The sequence below is a fragment of the Hyaena hyaena genome, unplaced genomic scaffold, assembly GCF_003009895.1.
Source record: "Hyaena hyaena isolate Hyena2069 unplaced genomic scaffold, ASM300989v1 scaffold_1696, whole genome shotgun sequence".
In the NCBI taxonomy this organism is placed as follows: domain Eukaryota; kingdom Metazoa; phylum Chordata; class Mammalia; order Carnivora; family Hyaenidae; genus Hyaena; species Hyaena hyaena.
In genome coordinates this window covers 194,407-212,583 of record NW_024082331.1, presented here as the reverse complement: position 1 = coordinate 212,583, position 18,177 = coordinate 194,407, and the positions used below count along the sequence as shown (strand labels likewise).

The following is an 18,177-nucleotide window of genomic DNA, read 5'->3' as shown; positions in this document are numbered from 1 at the left end:
CTCTAATGCTCAATTTCCTCATTCTGGTTTTGTAATCTGTACTGTGAAATTCAAATAGAAAATCAATTATTATTATTCTTTTACAGTTGGAGAAACTGAGGCCTCACTGGGACTCCACTAGCCCAAGGTGCCATCGCCACGTTGGAACTTAGCGCTCCTGAGTCCAGCTCCCTGACCTAGGCACTGTCCCACTACACAAGCAACTAGCCATTCTGTCTGGCTTTGTGCCCATCGTTTGACGTCACAGAACGGCCTCGCCCCACCCGACTCCTTCGGAAGCCACGCCTCCTCGCGTGGCCCCGCCTCAGTCGTTCGCCAGGCCCCGCCCCAACCGCTGGCCCCGGAGTGGCGGCTCCGGCGCGTCCCTGCCCGGCCTCTCTTCCGGCCCCGCCCCCCTGGCTGCCATGACAACGAGTCCGCGCCCTGCGCACAGCCGCTGCTCGGGCGGGACCCAGGCTGGACCGCGGGCCCCGGCCTGGGGGCCACAGCTGCCACCGCCGCCGCCACCTCGTCTCCTCCCCGTCCCCTCCCCGCCCCGCGTCTCCTCGCCTCACTCGGGCCCGCGGCCGGGGTCCCTCCCCGCCGCCCCATCCCGCGCGGATGCCGAAGGTGAAGGCGCTGCAATGCGCTCTGGCGCTGGAGATCCGCTCTGTGAGTACCGGTCGCGCCCCCAACCCCCGCCGCCTGGGTGTCAGCCAGCCTCCGGCGTTTACTCGGGAGCGCTTCTCTCGTTCACCTCTTTGAAGGCCGAGTTACCTCAAAACCTACTTTAGTCTCTGAATCATCCCTCGGGAGCCTTGCCTCATGTCCCTTGGGTCTCCTCCCAGTTCAAAATCCAGAACACCGTCCCACTCCAGCCACGCAGAGCTCTGACCGTCCCCACCCCCACCTCAGCTCTCCTCGCTTTATCCCAGCTTCCAGTTTGGGTTCCTTCAGATTATGTTCTAACCACTTCCTCTTCCAAAGCCCTCCTAGCCCAGCCCCTAACTTTCCAGTGAGTCGGGGTGGTAGGCCTCTCTTTCCATTCCTCTTCTCTTAGAAGGAGTATTCCTGGCCCCGTTTCTCCCCGGTCTCCAAGGGGGAAAATTTCCTCTCGAATCACAGCAGGCAGATTGTTTCGGACAATTTCCCAAGCTTCTGATTAGTGAAGGGGCCTTTACTCTCAGTCTTCAGTGTGGAATCTCGCGCCTCGCACCCAGCAACCGTACTGTGTCAGCACCGCACAAAGCACCTTGCCTTCTCGTGCAGGACCAAGCCCTCGGAAATCATTTCAGGACCCTCCCGGCTGTGAGAGGGATGCCCTATCCTTCCTGGTCACTCCAAGAAAAGCAACCGCTTTTACAGAGAAACTGCTCATTCTCTGAACTTGCTGAACAGGGCGAGCAACCCCACCCCCAAGTCACTCTCCGGATTGGCTCAAGAGGATCCTGTCCCCAGTCTGCTGTGGAAGTCCAGCTGGGGCGTTGAATCCCCGTGTCTTCCTCAGGTGAAGGGACTTGGAGCTATCCAGTGTATGAGAAAACTCCATCCCTTTCAATCATCTCAGAAGACTCTTCCACAGGACTTAAAACTGCCTCCTCTTCATTCTTTGTACAGAGCCCTCTCATTTCCTCTTCAGATGAAAGCCCCAGCCTGTATCTTTTCGAGGAAATCCCAGAGAGCCTTTCCATACCCACGTTTTAGACCTGAGAGCAGTTGGGAACCAAAATCCCCCGCTCAGTCCCTTTTCTCTCCTTCCACCCCTCCTAAGCCCTCTTCCAGCAACACTGGGGGCATACCTGCAGGTATGTGTGTGTGTCTCCTTAAATACCCAACCCAGGCCTCTGAGTGCTGCCCCAGAAGCCCTCCCCACTTCCTTCCTGCACACCCTGCCCGCAGGGCCTCTCTCTGGACTTGACCCACGCTTGGCCACCCCCAGCTTTCCTAGCTGCCCTTCCCCGCATGAGAATGAGGCCTCTGCAACACCGTCCCTGAAACCTCCTGGGAAGTCACAAGACTCTTCTGGGTCTTTTGTTAGGTCTTAAAGAAGGCAAGGCTGGCTAAGGCCGGGTGTGAGGCAGAGGGAGGAGGAAAGGAAAGTTTCTGGCGCCCACGGTTCATCTAAACCTGCAGAGATTTTACTCTGCCGTGTGGGAAACTACAGCCCTAGCGTCGATGTTTTCATCCCACAGCTGCCAAAGTTGAGCAGCTTTTTTGTAAAGTAAGATTCTGTAGCATAAGTATATAAGAGGCTTCCTAACCCGCTCGGCCGTGCAGCGCCACCAGACTGTGTTACTGGCTGCTGCTTCCTCCGCTGCTAGCCAATGGGATGTAGCAGCCCAGTGAGTGCAGCTGCCCGACCCGCGCGCTGCTGCTCCCCTCCCTTGGCCGATACCCGTCTTCGAGAGGAAGTACTTTGTTGTAACATTACTGCCTGCGGGAGTCGCAGACATGCATTTAATTTCAGTACCCTTTCTTCCTCGGTATTAGTTGTACTATAATGGGCCTTGTGTTCACTGAGGCTGAAGAAATTAGGCAGGTGGATACATTCCTATGTAACTTTTTACAGGTGAAAGTTAGCATGGCTAATTATTTGTATAGGGCTGCACAACTATTTAGGTGCAGATCTGCAACAAGATACTAAGTTTTCTGACCAGCAAGAAGTTGTTAAATGGCTCTGATGGCTCCAAAGGAGCAAAAGTGACCATTAGCAACCATTCAAGTTAAGCAAGCTCGATTAATTTGGCTTTGATTGAATAGATGAGTTATATGACCATAGATATTTTTAACATCTTCTTTTGTTTTAATTTTTTGAATTTAATTTTTTATGTTTACATGGTATAAAAGTCAAAACCCATAAAACGATAGAGCAGTCTTATTGGTTTCAGATTTATTCTTGTAGTATTTCCTTTTGTTATATAACCAAATAGACACACACACACACACACACACACACACACCATTCCATTCCCCTCACACACACACACACACACACACACATTTGGTTCTTTTCATATACAGTAGGTAACATTATATAAACTTCTGCACTTTCTTCACATAATATATCTTGGAGATCACTCTGTGTCTATAAAAGTTGGCATCTTTACAACTTTTTATTGACACTTTTAAGCATACAGAGTAGTTGAAAGAATAGTACAATGAAAAACTATCTCACGACCTATGAACATTAATTTGATTTATCTGTACGTATGTGTGAATGTATAAAATAAATGTGGCTCTTTTGCTGAAAATTTGGAAGTAAATTGTTGGTATCATGATACGCAGCTCCTAAACACTTCAATGTACATCTTCTAAAAATAAGGACCTTGTTTTACACAACACCATGCTATTATCACACATAAGATAATGAGTGACAATTTCTTTGTTTTTTTTTAAATTTTTTTAAATTAATTAATTAATTTATTTTTTATTTCTAGGAGAGAGAGAGAGAGACAGCGTGGGCAGGGGAAGGTCAGAGAGAGAGGGAGTCACAGACTGAAACAGGCTCCAGGCTCTGAGCTGGCAGTCAGCACAGAGCCCGACGCGGGGCCCGAACCCATGAACCACGAGATCATGACCTAAGCGAAAGTCGGACGCTCAACCGACTAAGCCACCCAGGCGCCCCAATGAGTGACAATTTCTTAATATCTAGTCCATATTTAAGTCGTCCCAGTTGTCCCAAAAAATAACTTGTGTAGTTAATTTTTTAAAACCAGCATCCAATCAAGGTTTACATGTTGCATTTGGTTGTTAGGTCTTTTTAATCCATTTTAGTATAGAACCATTATACTTTTTCATTCCCATGATCCTTCCTTTTTTTTCCCCCCTAGTGGATTTAGATAAATGTATACACTCATGTAATCATACTCGGGTCAAGATTTAGAACACTTCTGTCAAGCCATGAAATTCCCTTGGGCCCCTCAAGCCCCCTGCAGAGGGAACTACTATTCTGATTTCTGTTACTATAGACTAGTTTGCGAGTACGCAAACTTCATATTAAATGGAGCCATATAGTATGTAAATTTTGTGTCTGGCTTCTTTGGCTCAGCATATTTTTGAGATTCATGCATGTCACTGTGTGTATCAGTAGTTTGTTCCTTTATATTGAGAAGTTGTATTCTGTTGTATGTGTATACAACATTTTTTTTCACCATTCTTTTTACTGATGATTATTTGGATTGTTACCAGGTGTTGGTTGTCATGGATAAATCTGCTGTGAACATTCATTCTTGTAAAAATCTTTCTATGCACATTACCTTCTGAAGAGACCTTCTGAAGAGACCATGCCCAGATATTGAATATCCCATGTTGTGTTATTGTCTGAATTTTTTCCCTTTGTGGTGACATTTAGTTTGTTTCCAGATCCTATAAACTAGATGTTTTATCTCTCCTTGCCTTTTGAAAGTGTGAAACTCCATTCTCCTCTTCTCCTACCCCCTCCACGATTGTTGTTGGGTTTTTTTTGTTTTTTGTTTTGCCACAGTCTTGTATTAGTAGCAACCTCATGTTTACTACTCTGGTGATATGAGAGCAAGAACATAGTAAACATGAAAGGTTCTGGTGTATAACACAACTTTTTGTTTTGCTCCACAGAGCAAATATAGAAAGAAATATAGAAAGAAAATATATTGCTGGAAAGAAGGTGTGACTTTTCTCAATGAAGTTTTGGAGAATGGTATAGTAGGCCAAGTAATTTGTTTCTAAAGAACAACAAAATAATTATATTTCCCACCATCCTATCTATGATATAAAAAGTATTTTTAATGCTGCTTTTCTCTACCTTCATTTTGTTAATTAGTAGTTCAGATTTCATGAGATTATTGGGAGAATGGAAGAAATTAGAGAGAGAAAAATAAAGCCCAATGCCTGGGCCATGAAACCAGCCAGTTTGCTTTACCTGAATAGTGTCAGTTTGGGGTTAGTTTATATATATATATATATGTATATAGCAATAATTTGTTTATATATATACTATGTATATAGTACAGATCTGGGTCCTTCTCAGTTGCTGCTCTTCTAAACATTTGTGATCCTTATCCAAGTTTCTGTGGAGCAGTGCCTCACAGTTGTGCTAGTTGGTGAGAAATTTCCCTGGAATGTAGACTTTTGAAAACTTTAACTAAGAAATACTTCAAGTCCACCCTCCCCATACCCTGAATTAACAAATGCTACATTTTACACATTTGTTGCAGAATTTATTTTTAAAAAATAAAATGTTACAGATACACTTAAGGCCCCTTTGTACATCTTTCTGACCCCCTTTTTTCTCCTTCCCTTCCTAAAGGTAAGGTAATCAATATCCTGAAGTTGAAGTGTATTCTTTTCATTCTGGTTTTGTACTTTTACTATATATTAGTGTATGTCTATGGGCTACCTATACTATTGTTTTGTTTTAAAACTTTACACAATGGTATTTTACTATGTATCTTTCTGCATACCTGTTTTTTCCAGTTCAAGTTTTGAAATTTGTCAGTGTTAATTCTTTCAGATCAAGTTCATTTCCTTTAATTGCTATATAATACTTGTTTATTTTTATGATGGTGACTAATTTTTATTCCTTTATTAATAGACTTTAAAAATGTTATTATTTATTTAACGTTTATTCATTTTTAATAATAATTTCAGGAATAGAATTTAGTGATTCATCTCTTACATATAACACCCAGTGGTCATCACAACAAGTGTCCTTAATTTAGCCCCCCACCCATTTAGCCCTTCTGGCACCCAACATCCCACCAGCAACCCTCAGTTTGTTTTCTGTATTTAAGAGTCTTTTAGTTTGTCTCCCTTTCTGGTTTTTTTTTTTTTTTTGAAATTTTATTATTTTTGCTTCCCTTCCTTTATGTTAATCTGTTTTGTATCTTAAATTCCACATATGAGTGAAATCATGTGATTATTTGTCTTTCTCTGACTCTGACTTATTTCGCTTAGCGTAATACACTCTAGTTCCATCCATATGGTTGCATATGGCAAGATTTCATTCTTTTTGATCACTGAGTGATATTCCGTGTGTGTATATACATATAAATAAATATATAGATATATATAGAAAGATAGATATATAACATTTTATTTATTCATCAGTCGATGGACATTCGGGCTCTTTCCATGCTTTGGCTATTTTTGATAGTGCTGCTATAAACATTGGGTTGCATGTGCCCCTTCGAAACTGTATCCTTTGCATAAATACCTAGTAATGCAATTGCTAGGTCATAGGGTAGTTCTATTTTTAATTTTTTGAGGAACCTCCATACTGTTTTCCAGAGTGGCTGCACCAATTTGCATTCTCATGGGCAATGCAAAAGGGTTCCTCTTGCTCAGCATCCTTGCCAACGTCTATTGTTGCCCAAGTTGTTAATGTTAGCCATTTTGACAGGTGTGAGATGGTATCTCATTGTGGTTTTGATTTGTATTTCCCTGATTTTGAGTGATGTTGAGCATCTTTTCATGTGTCGGTTGGCCATCTGGATGTCTTCTTTGGAGAAATATCTGTTCATGTGTTTTGCCCATTTCTTCACTGGATTATTTGATTTTGGGGTATTGAGTCAGATAAGTTCTTTAAGGATTTTGGATACTAACCCTTTATTTGATATGTAATTTGCAAAGATCTCCTATTCTGTTGGTTGCCTTTTAGTTTTGCTGATTGTTTCCTTCACTGTGCAGAAGCTTTTTATCTTAATGAGGTCCCAATAGTTCATTTTGCTTTTGTTTCCCTCGCCTCTGGAGACATGTTGAGTAAGAAGTTGCTGAGGCTGAGGTCAGAGAGGTGGCCTATTTTCTCCTCTAGGATTTTGATGGCTTCTTGTCTCACATTTAGGTCTTTCATCCATTTTGAGTTTATTTTTATGTGTGGTGTAAGAAAGTGGTCCAGGTTCATTCTTCTGCATGTTGATGTCCAGTTTTCCCAGCACCATTTGTGTTGAAAAGTGTCTTTTTTCCATCCTTTATTGATAGGCTTTTTTTTTTTTAATGTTTTTTTATTTATTTCTGAGAGAGAGAGAGAGAGAGAGAGAGAAATTGAGATAGAGAGATAGCATGAGCAGGAGAGGGTCAGAGAGAGAGGGAGATACAGATCTGAAACAGGCTCCAGGTTCTGAACTAGTTGTCAGCACAGAGCCCAACGTGGGGCTCAAACCCACGAACTGTGAGATCATGACCTGAGCCAAAGTTGGACACCCAACTGACTGAGCCACCCAGGTGCCCTTTGATAGACTTTTAAATGCCAGTGGAATTTGTTGGGCTACCTTTGTTTGTCTTAGTTGTGTGTGTGTGGGGGAGGGGTCCTGTTGGTATTCATTGTCTAGTATTCTGCGTGACTTGAATATCCTATTGAATATATAGATGAATACCTGTATGTAATCATTAGAAGTTAAGAATCTCACTTTATTTTGTATATAAAGACAACATATTTTTTTGAAAGGTGGTAAAATACAGTGAATTTTCCAGGAATACAATTATAATGTAAATTGAGGACAGTATACTTTGTTTTGTTTGGAACTCTGTGAAGAGTTTATTTTTATTTTTTGGAAAATCATGGCACCAATGGCAGCACTGCTTGTGTTTGAATTGCCAACATGGGCACCTATCATTCTGCTTTTGAAACTGCCCATATTATGTAGATTCGGTATATAGGTACAAATATATCTTCCAGCTTAGTCATGCCTGAGCATTTACATGTAGTAATAGATATTTTATTATAAATTATTATAATCATATATCTTTTTTTCCAGTTAGGGCATTGGTTTATTTTTTTAGTCACATGTATAGAAAAGTTGCAAACTGTTGCACAGGAGGGTTTTGGATCTTCTAGAATATAGACCCAGTGGTGTAGGCACTAGATTTAGAAATAGAACAACCGGGGCTCCGGCAATTGTGTTAGTTTCATAGGGTACTATAACACATGACCACAAACTTGATGTCTCAAGGCAAGTTTATCTTCACATTTCTCACATTTCTGAAGGGCAGAAGTCCAAAATAAAAGTGTCAGCAGGGCACAGTACTCCTTCAGAAGGATCTGGAAGTGGGAGGGCGGGTGTACGGGTAGGTTGTTTTTCCAGTTTCTGATGGCTCCGGGCATTTCTTGGATTGCAACTGTGTAACTCCAACCTCCAGTCCAAGAGTTGTCATTTTTTGTCAATAGCTAGTTTATATCCTTTGTCCTTAGGGATCTCAGGGTTGTTTCCCTCCCCCTCACCATCTTGTTGAATATATTCTGGATACTAACTTATTGGTTATAAGTAATGTAAATTTCAAAGATTTTTCTAGTTGAACTTTATTTTTTTACTTTGTTTTTGCTGTCTTTAGCAGATGCCTTTTTCTTTTCTTTCTTGCTTGCTTGCTTGCTTGCTTTGTCACTAGTAAACAAAAAATGCTATTGATTTTTTAAGTTAACTCTTTATGGAACTCTATTTAGCAAGTGCACAAATCCTAAGTGTATAATCACCACCCGGATCAATAATTAGAATGTCATCAGCACCCCAGATTGTGCCCTTCTGCTCCATCCCTCCCAGCCGCTTCTCCTGTCTCCTCCTCTCCCAAAGGAAACCACTATCATGACTTCTATCACAATATATAATGAAATCTTGGTTAGCGAGTATAATTTGTTCCAGAAACATGCTTGTAACCCAAAGCACTTGTATATCAAAGCGAATTTCACCATAAGATATAATGGAAACTCAGATGATTCATTCCACAACCCCAAAATATTCACATAAAAATGATTAAGCTGCTGTAATATAATACAAAATAACAAAGAAAATACAAAATATAAAGAAAAATAAACAAATTAACCTGCACTTACCTTTGAAATCCTCTCCTTGTGTGAGGGAGACAAGAGAGAGGAGGGTCATTGTGTAGGATGACTTTCACTATCACTAGTGGAGTCACTGCTATCTGTTGGTTCAGTGAAATCTTTTCCTGCATGGAGGCCATTGTGTTTGCTTGCATGAATGTTAACTACAGTACAGCATTAAGAAACTCTTGGCATATACTGTATTTAATGTAACTGGCATTAAGGCAGCAGAGGAAAGGGTCTATATCAGCAGGCAGCCTGACCTAGAATGAAGCAAAGCATTCCTAAGCTTACTCTTATATGGAAAAGCTAAGGACTGGCCGTAGGTGCTTTGAAGTGGCAAATAATATACTAGTGCCAGTTGTGGGCACCTTCCAATGTTCTGAAAAATCATTAATCTCTGCCCAACACCACAGCCTGAGACTGAGCACATGAGCATGAGAGACAATCACCCACAATCCTGCAGGGAGAGAGACTGAGAGAGAGAGAGAAGAACCATTGGCTCAGTTGTGATTATGTGACACTCAGTATCATGTACTACTTGTATTATAAGACATGACTTGTCAACTTAGAATTTATTAGAAATGTTTGCTTATCTTGCAGAACTTGTGTAGAACAAGTTACTCTTATTCCAAGGTTTTACTGTAATTTGAATGTTTAAAATCTTTCTCTCTCTCCACAGTATGAACTTTTTCAGTGGACATTCCTCACACATACTTTGTTAAATTTATACCTAAGTACTACAAACTTAAGGTTTTAATGTTATTGTAAATGCTATTTTAAAGTATTTCATTTTATAAGTGTTTTTTGGTACAGAGAAATAACATTGATTTTTGCATGTTGAACTTAATATCCTGTGGCATCAGATTCCTTCCTTATTTCTAGTAGCATATTTGTAGATTATAGACTACAGTTATGTGGTCTGAAAATACTGTTTTACTTTTGACTTTTCAATCTGTATACCTTTTATTTCTTTTATTTTAAAATTTCTGGGTTTTTTTGTTTGTTTTGTTTTGTCCTTTTGTACTGGTCAGGACCTATTTGTAGTACATTGTTGAATAGAAGTGTTCAGCATAAACATACTGACCTTTTTGCTGATATTGGGGAAGGATTCAGTTTTTCAACATTATGTATGACATCAAATTCAGGCTTTTTCATAGATATTTTTAATCAGCTGAGGAAATTTCCGTCAGTTCTCAGTTTGCTAGAGCTGTCATCATGAATGGGGCTTAAATGTGTCAAATGTTTTTTCTGCAGAAGAACTGAAAGAAATTTCTAAGATTAAAGCTGTAATACACCTTTTAGAAGTGATTTAATTATATCTAACACATTTTTATATGTTTGTCTTTTCATTTTCATGCAGTTCAAAGTATTTTTTAATTTGTCTTATAATTTCTTCTCTGACTCATGTAAGTGATTTAGGAATATATTGTTTGATTTCCAATTATTTAGATTTTTTTCCAGATATTTTTCCTGTTTTTTATTTCTAATTTAATGGGGTTACAGAATATAATCTGTATGATTTCAGTCATTTTATGTTTATTGAGACTTGTATGGCTCACAGTATCCTCTTTCTTGATAAATGTTTTCATGTGCACTTGGAAAAAAATGTGTATGCTTCTTTTGTTGGCTGGAGTAGTAAATAAATGTCAATTAGGTCAAATTACTTGAATGTTGTTCACATTTTCTATACCTTTAATGATCTTTTTTTAACTAAAATTTTTTTTTGATGTTTTATTTTATGTTTTGAGATACTGAGACAGAGCACAAGCAGGGGAGGGGCAGAGAGAGAGGGAGATGCAGAATCCAAAGCTGGCTCCAGGCTCTGAGCTGTCAGCACACAGCGCAATGTGGGGCTTGAACCCATAAATGCGAGATCATGACCTGAGCCGAAGTTGGATGCTCAACTGACTGAGCCACTCAGGCACCCCTAATGATCTTTTAGAAAACATGTTTTTAAGTGTTTATTTTTGAGAGACAGCATGATGGGGAGGGGGGCCACAGAGAGAGAGAGAGATCAAGGATCCCAAACAGAGCCTGTGCTGTCATCCCAGAGCCCCTTGTGAGGCTCAGAGTCTTGAGGTTATGACCTGAGCTGATGTCAAACGCTTAATTGCCTGAGCCACTCAGGCGCCCCTTTAATGATCTTTTGACTGCTTATTTTATCAGTTACTGAGAGTAAAGTATTGAAATTTACTTTTGTAAATATACTTTTGTTTCATTTACTTTATTTGCTTCATTTACTTTGATACTGTATTATTAATTGCTTACATGTTTAATTTTGTTGTATCATCTTGATAAGTCAAATTTTTAATTGGTATTTAATGTTTGACTTTAACCTTGGTAATCTTTCTCTTTCTGAAGTCTACTTTATATCATATTAAGACCATTACTGTGGCGCCTGGATAGCTCATTAGGTGAAGGTCATGATGATCTCCTCTTGATGAAGGTCATGGTGATCTCCTCTTGATGATCTCCGGCTTGTGAGTTCAAGCACTGCCTGGGGCTCTGTGCCTACAGTGCAGGGCTTGTTTGGGATTCTGTCTCCCTTCCTCTCTGCCCCTCCCCCACTTGTTCTGTCTCGCTCTCAAAATAAATAAATTTCTTTTAAAAAAGACCATCACTTCAGCTTTATAATGATTAGTGAATTAATAGGTATACCTTTTTTATGTCATTTTGATTTTATACTGAATCTTTAAAAAAAATTAAGATGGGGTGCCTGGGTGGCTCAGTCGGTTAAGCATCCGACTTCAGCTCAGGTCATGCTCTCACGGTTCGTGGGTTTGAGCCCCGTGTCAGGCTCTGTGCTGACAGCTAGCTCAGAGCCTGAAGCCTGTTTCAGATTCTTTGTCTCCCTCTCTCTCTGACCCTCCCCTGCTCACGCTCTCTCTCTCTTTCAGAAATAAATAAAACATTTTTAAAAAATTAAGATATAATCCACATATATAAGATGCACCCATTTAAAGTGTAAATTCACGGATGCCTTGGTGACTCAGTCAGTTGAATATCTGATTCTTGATTTCAGCTAAGGTCATGCATGATCCCAGAGTCGTGGGATTGATCCCCATGCCTATAGAGCTCTATACTCAAGTATGGAACATTCTTAGGATTCTCTCCCTCTATCCCTCTGCCCTTTCTCCCACTCATGTTCACCTTGTCTCTCAAATAAAAAATAAAAAAAGTGTAAATTCAGTGAATTTTAATATATTCACAAAGTTGTAAAATGATCACCACTAATTCCAGAGCATTTTCAGCATGCTATAAAGAAATCCCATAGTTGTTAGCTATCATTCCTCATTCTCCCTCTTCCCTTAGGCCCTGGCTACCACTAGGTGAATTTCTAGGTCTATGGGTTTGACTATTCTCAGCATTTATATAAATGGAATCATACAATATGTGGCCTTTTCTGTCTGGCTTCTTAGCATGTGTGTAAGGTTCATTCATGTAGCACGTGTCAGTATAATTTATTATTTTATAATAAAATATATTCCTTTTTATGGTCAGATAATATTCCATTGTATGGATATACCACATTTTGCTCTAATCCATTCTTCAGTTGATGGACATTTGGACTGTATCTATCTTTTGGCTATTGTAAATAATGCTGCAATACTCTTGTATGTATTTTTGGGGTGCCATATGTTTTCAGCACTCTTCGGTGTGTATACCTAGGAATTGCCAAATCTTATACTAACTGTTTAGTTTTGTTTTTTTTTTTTTTGAGAAACTGCTAAACTGCTTTCCACAGTGGCTGTGCCATCAGTACATTCCCATCAGTAAAGTGTGAGGGTTCCAGTTTCCTGTCATGCTCCCCAACACTTGTTTTTGTCTATCTTTTTGATTATAGTCATCCTAGAAGATGTGAAGAGATATCTCATTATAGTTTTGATTTATATTTCCCTAATGACTAATGATGTTGAACATTTTTCATGAGTTTATTGGCCATTTGTTTATCTTTGGAGAGATGGCTGTCTTTTTTTGCTTCATTTTGGAGCTCTGTTAAGTGCACGTATGTTTGTAGTTGTTATGTCTTCTTGAAATGTATGTCTTATATGTGTTTTTAATTGTTATGTCATTATAAAATGTCCTTTTGTTTCTAATATCGATTTTTGCTTCAGTGTCTATTTTGTTTGATATTAGCATAACCACTGCAGGTCTCTTTTGGTTGCTGCTTGGGTAGTTAATTTTTTCCATTCTTTTACTATCAACTCATTTGTGTCTTGGAATCTAAAGTGTGTCTCTGGTCGGGGCACTTGGGTGGCTCAGTTGTTTGAGTGTCTGGCTCTTGATTTCAGTTCAGGTCATGATCTCAGGGTCAGTGGATTGAGTCCCACGTCGAGGTGTTCACTGAGCTTGGAGCCTGTGTACAATTTTCTCTTTCCCTCTTTTTCTGCACCTCCCCTGTTCTCTCTCTCTCTCTCTCTCATAAAATTAAAAAAAAAAAGATTTAAAGTGTGTTTCTTCTAGACAATGTACAGTTGGATTATAGTTTTTGTCCATTTTACCAGGTTCTACCTTTGATTGGAGTAGTTGGTCAATTTACCTTTAATTTACATAACCACAGATAAGTTATGATTTGCCTCTTTAATTTTGCTATTTGTTTTCTGCATGTCTTATGTCTTTTTTGTTTGTTTGTTTCTCTGTTTCTGCATTAGTGTCTTTTGAGTTAACTGTTTTCTAGTGTACCATTTTAATTCCTTTGTTTCTATTACTGTATTTTTTTAGTTATTAGTGGTGGTTGTTCTGGGGTTTACAATTAACATCTCAATTCATAGCAGTCTAGTATGGATGAATACCAATTTAACTTCAATAGTACACAAAACTTTTTTCTGTTGAGTTCCAATCTCTCTTCTTCTTAATGATTTTATTGTCATACAAATTATATCTTTACAAATATAAGCCTAATCAACATAATTTAATAGTTGCTTTACATAATTTTATCTTATTTTGTTTTTTAAATATTTATTTTGAGAGAGGATACATGTGGGCAGCAGAAAGGGAGAGAGAGAATCCCACATGGGCTCTACATTTTCAGCACAGAACCCAATGTGGGGCTTGATCTCATGAATTGTGAGGTCATGACCTAAGTCGAAATCAAGAGTCAGATAGATGCTTAACCAACTGAGCCATCCAGGCACCCCTATGTAATTTTATTTTAAATAAGGATGGAGAAATAAGAGAAAAAAATTGTACTGTTATTATATTTATATATGCAGTTCCTTTCCTGATACTCTTTATTTTTCATGTGGATTTGAGTTACCATCTAGTGCCCTTGCATTTTCAATTAATGATTCTCTTTAGTATATCTTGTAGAGAATTTCTGCTAATGATGAATTATCTGTGTTTATCCAAGAATGTCTTAGTTTTCCTTCTTTTTTGAAAGGAAATTTTTTCTCAATATTGAATTCTTATTTCAAGAAAGCCTTCTTTCAGCACTTTGAGTAAGTCATTCCACTTCCTTCTGGCTTCATGTTTCTGATACGAAAGCAGCTGTTAATCCTATTGAGGATTTTTGGTACCTGCTGATTCACTTCTTGTGCGTTGCATTTAAGATTCTCTTTCATCTTTGCCTTTTGAAAGTTTGATTACGATGTATGTGGTTTGGATTTCTTTGAGCTTGTTGGGTGTGTAGATTGCTTTTCTTTAAATTATGGAAGTTTTTGTCCATTTTTTCATGAAATATTTCTGGCCCTTTCTCCTCTCATTCTGTGGATACTATTATATCTATGTTGTTGTGTTGTGCCCGAATCGTGAGTCCCAGAGACCTCCAAGGAGCCAGCACTGATGTAAATATAAAAGGGTCTTTATTACAAGCTCGAGCAGGGGCTCACCAGCATGTCGGTGTCATGGCAGCAAGGTGAAGCAAAGAACAATAACGAACAGGGTTTTTAAGGAGTAAGAGATGGGGGTGTTACAGTACATGTAGCATCATCACGTAAGCGCCAATTACAATTACAGCTTTGACCATTCAGTATCTGTGAGGTGTTCATTACTTTTGGTGGGACCCAATCATGACTTTTGAGAATCCTTTGTAAATGACCAATTATGATGTGATTTTAAAGGGCCCATTTGGGGTTCAGGCAAGCTGTGAGAAATTGGCTAGTTTGTATCTGCAGTTCCCAGCTTTGACTCAGACCATAGGAATGTTTCTTTTTACTTTTTGATTAGCTGAACTGAGGGCGGTCTGAGGATGGCTTTAGCCTTGAACAGTCTGGGGCTTTTCCTGGGGCTGGGACTGGGGCTACGTGCAGCCAGAGGTTGCTCTTAATGGAGGACTTAATTTTTGGCTCTTCAGTTGTATTTGATGGTATCCTACAGGTCTCTGAGATTCTGTTCATTTTTCTTTATTTTTTCTTTCTGTTCCTCAGGCTGAATAATCTCAATTGACATATTTTCAGGTTCACTTATTCTTTCTTCTGCTAGCTTTTCTAGTGATTTTTTTCCATGTTATGTCATGTACTTTTCAACTCTAGAATTTCTATTTGGTTCTTTTAAAAAATAGTTTCTATTTATTTATTGATATTCTTTCTTTGATGAGACATCATTGTTGCCATACTTGCCTTTAGATCTTTAGACAAAGTTTCATTTAGCTCTTTGTACATATTTATAATAGATTTAAAGTCTTTGTTTAGTAAGCCCAACTTCTGGGCTTCATCAAAGACAGTTTCTAGTGATTACCTTTTCCTGTGTACATGGGTCATACTCTTGTTTCTTTGCATGTGATATTTTTTATTTAAAATTGAACATTTTAAATAATATAATAAGGAACTCTGTAAATCAGACTCCCTATTTCTCCCAGGATTTATTGTGTGCTGTTGTTGTTTGCTGTTGCTTTTTGTTTGTTTAGTTACTTTCCTGAGTTAAAGTCTGTATTCTTTGTCATGTGTGGCCACCAAAGTCTCTGTTTGAGTATCTTCTTGGCTTGCTAATGACATATTAAGGATTTATATATCCTTCAATATCTTGAACCAGTAAGTCTCCCAGTCTTTGCTGAGGATCTGTGTGCTTGTTGGGGCATGCTTTCTACGTCCTGCAATTTACGACTCTGTCTGGCTTCATTTCCAGCTATCCCAAAGCCTCAGGGTCCTCAGAAGTAAGAGATTTAGGGTTTCATCAGGTCACTTCTGGGCATATGCACAGCCCTGCACATGTGCATGATTTTCTGAATTGCAAAGAATATGTTATAGCTGGTCAAAGACAGCCTACCCCCACAGGGCCATACACATGATTTTCCAGCTTTGCCTTTTAAGTATTTTGATCAGCTTGTGGTTTGCCTCAATTGTGATCACTGCCTCTGGCATCTGTGGTGTTAAACAATTGCTGCTGATTGTTTTTGACAATTGCCTTGGGGAGAAAGACTGAGTAAACTCCAGTTCTGATCAAGTTAAGAGAATTCCTGTGAATGAGGGTTTCCAGGATACTGTCAGACAGATCAAATAATGGCAATTCTCCAGAGATGGGACTTTTGGGTAGCACAGAACCTGTTCTCCTCCAGTGTCTGTGGGGCTGCTAGTTTTCATGGCTACTCTAATTGTAAGGATTTTGTTTTTCAAGGTTACAGAAGACCTGAGTACAGGGGATTGGGAGTAGAATATATTAACATACCACAATATCACCATTTTAACCAGAATTCAGCTATTTGGTTAGCTGAACAAATGCTCTTCAGAATTTTGCAAATCTCTGGTTAATTTCTAGAGCTCTAAAAAAGTTGATTTTGACAGTTTTTGGTAGTGTTCTCTTTGTTTTTATAGAAGGGGTAGATATTGGAAATATTTGCTTCCCCATTCTGAAACCACTTTTTCTGTGTGTCTTTAACATGGTGTTTTTTGCATACAGCATATTGTGTCTTGCTTTTTTATCCAATCTGACAATATCTGCCATTTAATTAGAATGCTTGAATATTTGCATTCATGTAATTATCCATATGGTTGTTTTCAGTCAACTGCTTTGCTTTTATTTTCTGTTTGTTTCATCTGATTTTCTTACCCCCCCCCCCCCCCCACCCCTTGCTTTCTTTTTGGAAAGCTACTGGCTGTTCCTTTAAAGCATGGCAGAATTTGTAGAATTGTGGATGAGAAAAAGTCACGTCTTCCTGCATATATTACACATTGGAAAGAGAGTCAGTAGTTTCCACTAGGACAATTAGAGCTGCTGCACTACTTGATAGAAATATAATGTGAACCACAAAAGATGGTTCATAAACCACAAAATTTAAGCCAAAGATGTAATTTAAAAATTTTTACCAGATATTTTTAAAAAGTTAAAAGGAGGAGATAAATTAATTTTAACAATAATTTTATTTAAATCAATATTTTTAAAGTGTTAGTTATTAATGAGATATTTTATGCTGTTTTTGTAATGAGTTTTCAAAATCTTTCTGAACAAGCATTCAAAACCTTGTATTTTATACTCATTGTCCATCTCATTTTGGACCAGACACAACTGTAGGCATAAGTGGCGAGCAGCTACCACATTGGATAACATGGATTTGGAAGGATTCTAACAAGTTTGATTTTAATGATGCAGAGTAGGAAATAAAGGTGATCGACAACATTAGGTTTGCTAAGAACCTTGATTTTAATAGATTTTAATAATCAGTAGGGAATATATTAGAACAGAGTTGGAAAATAGAATAAGAGAGAGATGGAGTACAAATATCTGGCATGGAAAATAATCTTAACTGCTATGTACAAAGAGACATGAAGTCTTGATCATTTATTCAATGCAATAATTTGTGCTGAGATGACAGATGATAATGATTTTCAGTCTAACAATCACGGTAGCTAGTATTGGTTGAATGCTCTGTTAGGCACTTTTCTATGCTCTTTTAAAAGTATTGTATTGGTTCATTTTCTGTGTCACTTTAAGTAAGTAATCACCTATACTTTCTTGGAGCTCTGTTGTTATCATATGTTAAAAATCTGAAACTACTTGATAATCTCTGAGCTGCTTCTTGATACAGAAATCTGTGTTTTGGATTCATTGATGAGAAAATAAAATTTCTGTCCTCAGGGAATTTATAATTAAATAAATGAGGTGAAATGTACCTACCTAATTGAAATGAAGGGAGATAATTAGGCCTTAAGAGAACTACAAAATGCTATGAGAATCTAAACATTTATTTGAAGATGGTAAATTCATAATGAATGTTTGAATTAGATTGAATTGAATAATGGTAGCTGGTGAGTCAAGAGAAGTTTTGTGTAGGAGATACAGTTGATGTAAATCTTGGAAGGTGGTGAGTGTAAATGAGGAGGAGATGGAACGGAGTAGTAAGGAGTCGTAATCCAGATAATAAAAGATTGTAAGGCAGGACAGTAAGTTGTGTTTAGAGAACAATAAAAATATACTTTGATTGTATTATTGGGGTATGTTGAATAATATTACTCTGTGGGTAGGTTGGATTC

At 38.7% G+C, this 18,177-nt stretch overlaps 1 protein-coding gene across 2 annotated transcripts in view; it reads left to right on the top strand.

Moving 5' to 3' along the window:
* Nucleotides 1–420: 420 nt before the first annotated feature.
* Nucleotides 421–18,177, top strand: part of SPATA6 (spermatogenesis associated 6) — a 147,465-nt gene continuing 129,708 nt past the window's right edge. For both annotated transcript variants that reach the window (XM_039224655.1, XM_039224653.1), the window contains exon 1: nt 421–651. In XM_039224655.1, the coding sequence (XP_039080586.1) occupies nt 601–651 (51 nt within the window). In that variant the 5' untranslated portion in view covers nt 421–600. The remainder of the gene's footprint in view (nt 652–18,177) is intronic.